At 41.3% G+C, this 8,750-nt stretch overlaps 1 protein-coding gene across 2 annotated transcripts; it reads right to left on the reverse strand.

The window, feature by feature from the left end:
• Nucleotides 1-2,950: 2,950 nt before the first annotated feature.
• Nucleotides 2,951-8,340, reverse strand: LOC110511902 (protein mono-ADP-ribosyltransferase PARP11). Of its 2 annotated transcripts, XM_036945032.1 has the most exons (9): nucleotides 8,071-8,339; nucleotides 7,812-7,936; nucleotides 7,534-7,661; nucleotides 7,246-7,366; nucleotides 7,047-7,122; nucleotides 6,603-6,675; nucleotides 4,806-4,933; nucleotides 4,353-4,504; nucleotides 2,951-4,104 (listed from the first exon to the last, which is right to left on the reverse strand). In XM_036945032.1, exons 3-9 carry the CDS (start codon nucleotides 7,651-7,653, stop codon nucleotides 3,788-3,790), a joined length of 987 nt encoding a protein of 328 aa, XP_036800927.1. In that variant the 5' UTR covers nucleotides 7,654-7,661; nucleotides 7,812-7,936; nucleotides 8,071-8,339; the 3' UTR covers nucleotides 2,951-3,787. The 2 variants fall into 2 exon arrangements, with proteins under 2 accessions (XP_036800927.1, XP_036800928.1); XM_036945033.1 differs by lacking the exon at nucleotides 7,812-7,936 and having other exon boundaries at nucleotides 8,071-8,340.
• Between the last annotated feature and the right edge of the window lie 410 nt (nucleotides 8,341-8,750).

Consider the following 8,750-nt stretch of genomic DNA (forward strand, 5'->3'; position numbering starts at 1 on the left):
CAGATGACCGTGGTACCTTCAGGCATTTGGAATTTACTCCCAAGGATGAACCAGGCTTGTGGAGGTCTACAATTGTTTTTCTGAGGTCTTGGTTGATTTCTTTTGATTTTCCCATGATGTCAAGCAAAGAGGCAGTGAGTTTGAAGGTAGGACTTGAAATACATCCACATCCTCAAATTATGTCAATTACCCTATCAGAAGCTTCTAAAGCCATGACATAATTTTCTGGAATGTTCCAAGCTGTTTAAAGTCACTGTCAACTTAGTGTATGTAAACTTCTGACCCACTGGAATTGTGATACGTGAAATAATCTGTCTGTAAACAATTGTTGGAAAATTACTTGTGTCATGCACAAACTCATGTCCTAACTGACTTGCCAAAACTATAGTTTGTTAACAAGAAATGTGTGGTGTGGTTGATAAACAAGTTTTAATGACTCCAACCTAAGTGTATGTAAACTTCCGACTTCAACTGTATGCCACACAAAACGTAGGTCCTTTCTTCATCTTGTTGTCACTGGTCCATGATGTTCCAGTCAAGACTGGAGGAACTCACTCATTCTGCTAGTTACCATTTTTTTTTAAATGTGTGCATTTCCTTCTTATCCAAATGGATTGTATTCTTGAAATCTCCTGACAAGGTGTACAATCCTCACTAAGAAAAGACAATTGTTCAAATACGATTGAACAGAAATGTATGGTGTAATCTTGTGTTGTACTGCCGCCATGTGGCCAATTAGATGCACTCAGCATTTAATTCCCCTCCATTGTTTCCCTATCGCTTAACCTTCAATGATCCTTGGTAGTATTTGCAGGAAATAGATAGATAAAATAATGTCCACCTTTCATTCAACATGACTCGCTCCGGTAAACATACACATATAACATTTTCGTTTATTTAGTGTATTACAACAGTAGGCCTAAATCAAGCCCATATCAAGTTTATACATCAAAGCAGAGGACATGAAGTACTGACCAACATTTCATGACTTTAAATGAACACGAAAATACTGTCATTATGACATAGTTTGACACCCTCTCATTAAGAGGAAAGACCATTTTAATTCAGCTCAAGAAGATCTTCATGGGGGTATTTCCTTCTTGAACAATGTACAATGTGCAGAATGAGGGAGGTAGATTGTTTAAGGGGTAAGAGAGTGCTTATCATGCATATATCAACTACATACAGTACACATATACAGGTAGCCTACTGCATTGTCAGATCGTGGTACCAATAGCGGTGAAGGAGAAAGCAGTAGATTTTAAGACATATTGGCCTTTAAAAGCCATCTTGGCCGAAGGTCTTGGCCTCAGTTAACTCAGGCAATCAATCACTTGCACAAACGGTCCCCAAAGAGATTCATCCAGTTTCTTAGCTTAGCAACACTAGCTAGGCCTATATCCTAGCTTTCATTTAGAAAATGCATCTGCAACAGTACAGTACACAGAGACGAGCTGACTATAAGCCTCATGCATGATATGATGTGATAGTACAACTGCAGTGTTTGCATTGTCTGTTCAGTTAGAATTGGAGCAACTCTATGTGAAATCTATCTAGTTTTCCTAGAATTCCAATTTCTTTGGTAACTATATTTGTTATATATACAGTACCAGTCAAAAGTTTGGACACACCTACTCATTCAAGGGTTTTTCTTTATTTTTACTATTTTCTACATTGTAGAATAATAGTGAAGACCTCAAAACTATGAAATAACACATATGGAATGATGCAGTAACCAAATAAGTGTTAAACAAATCAAATATATTTTATAATTGAGATTGTTCAAAGTAGCCACCCTTTGCCTTGATGACAGCTTTGCACACTCTTGGCAATCTCAACCAGTTTCATGAGGTTGTCACCTGGAATGCATTTCAATGAACAGGTGTGCCTTGTTAAAAGTTAATTTGTGGTATTTCATTCCTTCTTAACTCGTTTGAGACAATCAGTTGTGTTGTGACAAGTCCATATTATGGCATAAACAGCTCAAATAAGCAAAGAAAAACGATAGTCCATCATTACTTTAAGACATGAAGAACTTTTAAAGTTTCTTCGAGTGCAGTCGCAAAACCATCAAGCGCTATGAAGAAACTGGCTTTCATGAGGACCGCCACAGGAATGGAAGACCCAGAGTTACCTATGCTGCAGAGGATAAGTTCATTAGAGTTACCAGCCTCAGAAATTGCAGCCCAAATAAATGCCTCAGAGTTTAAGTAACAGACACATCTCAACATCAACTTTTCAGAGACTCAGACCTTCATGGTTGAATTTCTGCACAAAAAAACACTACTAAAGGACACCAATAAGAAGAAGAGGCTTGATTGGGGCAAAAACCACAAGCAATTCCACCGGTATCCATTAGATCGGTGGAAATCTGTCCTTTGGTCTGATGAGTTTTAGATTTTTGGTTACAACCGCTGTGTCTTTGTGAGACAGAGTAGGTGAACGGATGACCTCCGCATGTGTGGTTCCCACCGTGAAGCATGGAGGAGGAGGTGTGATGGTGTGGGGGTGCATTCCTGTTGACACTATCTGTGATTTATTTAGAATTCAAGGCACACTTAACCAGCATGGCTACCACAGCATTCTGCAGCGATACGCCATCCCATCTGGTTTGCGCTTAGTGGGACGATCATTTGTTTTTTAACAGGACAATGACTGTATAAGGGCTATTTGACCAAGAAGGAGAGTGATAGAGTGCTGCAGCAGATAACCTGGCCTCCACAATCACCCGACCTCAACCCAATGGAGATGGTTTAGGATGAGTTGGACCGCAGAGTAAAGGAAAATCAGCCAACAAGTGCTCAGCATATGTGGGAACTCCTTCAAGACGGTTGGAAAAGGATTCCTCATGAAGCTGGTTGAGAGAATGCCAAAAGTGTGCAAAGCTGTCATCAAGGCAAAGGGTGGCTACTTAGAAGAATCTAAAATATATTTTGATTTGTTTAAAACTTATTTGGTTACTACGTGATTCCATATGTGTTATTTCATAGTTTTGATGTCTTCACTATTATTCTACAATGTAGAAAATATTACAAGAGCAGATTACTGTACAGTTACAATGAATATATCCCTTATACAAACATTTAGATACACCTACTTATTCAATGTCTATCTATGAAATCAGGTCCTTGTATACAGGAGTAGGGCAAGTCAAACATGTGTTTACTTTATGTTGGCGACTTCACTTGTAATAGTGAGTTATTGCATCCTGGTCACCAAAGTAGTTATTCAGTCTACATCCTCATTAGAAGTGTGTTGCACTTTTTAGCTTTGTTTGACTATGGTCATGTTGGACCCAAACAGTCAAAGGAAAATAAAAAAATAATACCTGCCCACTGTTAGAACGCTCCCGAAACGTATTCGCAACGTTTCGACAACACAAGGTGATCCTGCCTTGAAACATTGCTAATCCATTTCGGGAACACTCAAACAGTGTGCAGTTACTTTTCTGTTTTTCAAATACGCCACCTCTCGCCCTCTCCAACCCACAAGTCTCTAAACACAGTAAATAGACAAACCACTCTTTACGAACTCTACAGCTTTTATAGAAACATAGTCTTCTTGTATGGTCTTCCTTGTTCTGCCATAGTAATCCATTAAGGCACATCTTATGATCCAAGTCCCAGTCGGGCCTGGAATCAAACAGCGGGAAGTCATCATGGCCGTCCATTAAGTCCCTCCTCTCTCGACCTCTCCCCTGATGTTTCTGAATCCCAATCCCGTCCTGGTAAAAAACAATCCACCCCCTGTACATTGTGTGATAACGTCCCTGATCACCCCATAGGCGTCAGTAGAACTCAATCAGATACTCTGGGTAAATCTGGTTGCAATCGAAGATGACGTAGATCTTTGGGTTGGCGAGGTCATCCACACAGCTGTCAAAGAAGTTGCTGTAGCTCATGTCCTTGGATGGCGGTCGGCAGAACAGCGGATTGCCTAACGTGGACTCGCCGACCAGCACTCTGGCCAGGAACATGGTCTTATATGGAGGCTCGCTTGAAAATATCGGCGGGGCTAGTCCGTGCTTCTGCAAGGCAAAGTTGTGTTTCCCCGTCGTAAGGCAGAATTTGCTAGAATACTTGGCGTCTCGGGCGAAATAACTCCCTGAGAAATGATGGGAAGGACAGTATTAGAATGCTATGTTTAAACAGTTGAAACTACTGTTGCAAAATTCTGGGAACTTTGCCAAAATTCCCAGGTTTTCCAGAAATCAAAGTTGGAAGATTCTTGGAATCAGGTAGGAATAGACAGGAATAAGCAGGAAATCCAGGAATACTCTAACCGGGATTTTTGGAAAACCGTGAAATTGTGAGAAAGTTACGATTTCATGACACAACACAAGTGGAATCTACCTCTGCCATAGACGTCCCCATGGCTCCCAGTTAGACGCCAGTCAAAGTTATATGTGCATATAGCCTGCACGTTGCTGTGGCCTGTGCCATGAAATAACATTTTCTCCTCAATGTCCACAACTCGCTTTATCTTGCGCAATTGTTGTTTTTTCCTTTAGTAATTGGAGTAAAAACACAAAAGCATTGATCAGTCTCAGCATTTAGGCTAAGCATGTTTTCCAACCAAAATATCTCTAAGATGTTATCGAAAAAGGTCTACCTATCTAATTCAAACCGTCATTCCAAACTGGGATTCTAGGTGCTATCATCAAAATAATTTAGATACTAAACTATACTAACATCATTATAATACCACACACACACACACACACACACACACACACACACACACACACACACACACACACACACACACACACACACACACACACACACACACACACACACCTCTACCTGCAAAAGAACTCCCACAGATCCAGGTTCTGTATCCTCTGAATAGATTTGATAGGGTGACACATGGTCCTTTCATAGAGTCTGACCACTTCCTTGAATTCATAAGTATCTCTGGCCAATGAGACGAGCTGAAATAAAGATCATATTAAATTACTGGTATTCTAATTCCTAATTCTACAAGCTGAAAGAGAATAGTCAATCAGACATGGGTATACTGCAAATCAATGACACACAGTGTTTTAGTTAGAAAGAAACAAACTGGCTAAAGAGAGTCATGGAGTAGGTAGATACATTGATAACACTTTACTGAAAGGTCCAATAAAGCTGTTATCTCAATATCAAATCACCTTTTCTGGGAAACAAATGAGTACCTTACTGTGGATTTTCTTTCTATTAATATGGTCAAAAATAAACAAAAATAGCTTCTAGGAATGTCTGGAAGTGGTCTGAGTACAGAGGGAAAACTGAAAACTAGCTGCTATTGGCAGAGAGATTTGGAACTCTCTTTCTTATTGGTCTATTAACATATTTTTCACCTGGTGACATCACCAGGAAGGCCAAAACTCCCTCCCACCAAAGCAGGCAGACATTTCAGGCGGTCTTTTCAAACAGTTCTTACACTAAAAGGGCATTATCGTAATTTTACAGTATTATTCCATCCTCATAGTGTTGAAATATATTCAAAATACAGGAAAACATGTTTTCGACTGCACTTGGCCTTTAAAGGTAGTCAGCAATGCAGAAAGTAAATAGCAATATCGGGCTGATTTCCACAACAACTAAGATAATTGAAGTGCAAGGCGAAACCTCTCCACTGAGCAGATAACATGGCTAGGTCTTGAGCAGGTAACATGACTAGGTCTTGAGCAGGTAACATGACTAGGTATTGAGCAGGTAATCACTAGGTCTTGAGCAGATAACATGACTAGGTCTTGAGCAGATAACATGACTAGGTCTTGAGAAGATAACATGACTAGGTCTTGAGCAGATAACATGACTAGGTCTTGAGCAGGTAACATGACTAGGTCTTGAGCAGGTAATCACTAGGTCTTGAGCAGATAACATGACTAGGTCTTGAGCAGATAACATGACTAGGTCTTGAGCAGGTAACATGACTAGGTCTTGAGCAGGTAATGACTAGGTCTTGAGCAGGTAACATGACTAGGTCTTGAGCAGGTAATGACTAGATCTTGAGCAGGTAACATGACTAGGTCTTGAGCAGGTAACATGACTAGGTCTTGAGCAGATAACATGACTAGGTCTTGAGCAGGTAATGACTAGATCTTGAGCAGGTAACATGACTAGGTCTTGAGCAGGTAACATGACTAGGTCTTGAGCAGGTAACATGACTAGGTCTTGAGCGGGTAACATGACTAGGTCTTGAGCAGGTAATGGCTAGGTCTTGAGCAGGTGTAACAGTATACCTTTAGACCGTCCCCTCGCCCATACCCGGGCGCGAACCAGGGAACCTCTGCACACATCAACAACTGACACCCACGAAGCATCATTACCCATCGCTCCACAAAAGCCGCGGCCCTTGCAGAGCAAGGGGAACTACTACTACAAGGTCTCAGAGCAAGTGATATCACCGATTGAAACGCTATTTAGAGCGTACCACCTCTAACTAAGCTAGCGTTTCACATCCGTTACACAGGTAACATGCTGGTTAGGAGTTACCTGTATTTCTACCCCTGCCCCATTCAGATAGTAACCTGAACCGGCAAAAGACGGGTAAAGCTCTCTGTCTGAAAAAGGTAGATACACAGCATATTGTCCACACACATCCTTTTCCCTTACCTGATAAGGCTCGTCTGTATTTATTCTCTCCCAGTGGCAGGGCACCGGCAGGGCCAGATTATCACAAATGAACCTGGGCGAGGGTGACAGATGCATATACACAATTCAGACATAAACGGTACAGGTCAGGTCTGGGTCCAACTGCTGGGTGGTTATTATGTCAATGCCCTTAGTTACACATCCTTTATTTTCACCCAAAATGTAGGACAACATGCATAAGGTTTAACGATATAACAGGTGATGCTTCTAACCCGACAATAGACTAAAGAGTAAGCTCTGGGAAGTAAGCTCCAGGAAGTGAAACTGACCACAGAGCCAATGGAGAGCACTCAGAACTCTGTATTTCTTAGTTATATAGTTACAGGCCTGTGGGCTACCTGCATGTCTGAGTTTTTATACAGCTACATGCCCGTGGGTGACCCCATTGGTACAGCTCAGACTCACCTAAAGCCAGTGGCAGAGTGGAATGCCCGTTTGATTGGCCGTTGTTTCCCGGTTGTGACATTGATCTGCTTCATGACTGGTTGTGAAACAAAGACAAACAGGTAACAAAGATCAGCCAATTAGAGACGGACTCCAACATATCCAATGATTGTAAATGATACTGTATAGATGTGTGCCAGTACTGTAGTGTTCTTGGTACCTGAGAAGTCCAGTCTGTAGGTGTACTTGGCGGTGTAAAACTCCATGACACCGTGTTGATTCCTGCTGTAATTCTGTTCTATCTGCTCACTGGTCACAGAGCATGCAGCACTTGGATCAATCTGCCACAAGCAGAACAAATTGCAAATGAGACTGGGATGGGTAGAGTGAGTGAGGGGATGGGATGGGTGGATGGATGGAGGGATGGAATAATGAAGGAATGGATCAATAGATCAAGTAAGAGGATGGATTTATGAGGAATGCATAGGTGGAGTGATATGTCCTGTACCTCAAACATGTGCCACACTCCACATTCAGCTAGGTAATACCAGCACCAGACAGCCTCTGACGTGTCCATCTCCTCCACCATCTCTGAGGACTCCTCCTCAGGTGCCCTTATGGCAAACATGCCTGGACCTGGGAAGAGCAGTATACAATGTCATTGCATTGGCTTATAGTGTATAGTGGATGAGGAGTATGCTAGGTTTATCTTCAGCATGACATTTCTTATTTTTAAATATCTGTTCTCATATTTCTCGGTAATTTGCTTGCATCTATGAACAATACCTATATGAACTGCACCAATATGTTTCCAACAACAGCATTAGGTTCTTCCTGGTTGGCAGAAGAACAGTCTGCCGACATGTCATCAGCTTGTTGCAAATTCTCTGCACCCCGAAGTGGATGTGTGTCTACATGTCAAATAGACGAACACAATTCACTAAGCTGCTATCAAACACAGTAATATGTTTATCACATCGGGTATATATATAGTCTATAGGAAATATAACTAGCTACTAGCATGAAATATAGCAGGCTATCTTACCGGTTTATCGAGCGATTAGCCAGCCTCAGTCCTAGCTACTGCGTTAAACCTTTTCTAGAATTGGCAATCATATATTCCAGCTAACCCCATTTCGCCCAGTGCTGCAAAATCGTATTTAGCACCCAGCATCGATAGATTTTTTTGTGGAATTATGCGAATGCATTCGCGTTTCTCTTCCGATTGCTATGTTTACATTCGTTTCCTGGTAGCAAAAAAAAAACGTCACAGAGCACGTCATAATTCCAAGTCGCTCCCACTGAGGTATGATGCCGCGTCAGGAACAAACATGTTCCAAAACAATGTACCTCTAGGCGTAAATTGGTTCCTTGAATTGAAATGTATCTTATGTATTTGTTACAACAAGATTAAATCATATTTAGCTTTTTAGTTAATAACAAAAAATAATGAAATTTTCCTAGAATCATTAATGACATCTCCCCGAGTTCCTACTTCAGTGCATTCCAGACAACTGGGAACTCGAACAAAAACGAGCTCCTATTGTGAACAAAATCGTTTTGAAGGTCATATAACTCGTAATTTCATGGGGTGCGTTTGTAAATTTGCTCTGGTTATCTACTTCGATTTCAGAGCACTCTCATCTGTGTGTCAGGGCGCAGAATAACTGAGGAATTGACTAACGCTCAACACCCTGTTGAATATGCCGTTTCAGTAAACCTTGG

Source organism: Oncorhynchus mykiss, chromosome 15 (assembly GCF_013265735.2).
Source record: "Oncorhynchus mykiss isolate Arlee chromosome 15, USDA_OmykA_1.1, whole genome shotgun sequence".
Taxonomy (NCBI): Eukaryota; Metazoa; Chordata; class Actinopteri; order Salmoniformes; family Salmonidae; genus Oncorhynchus; species Oncorhynchus mykiss.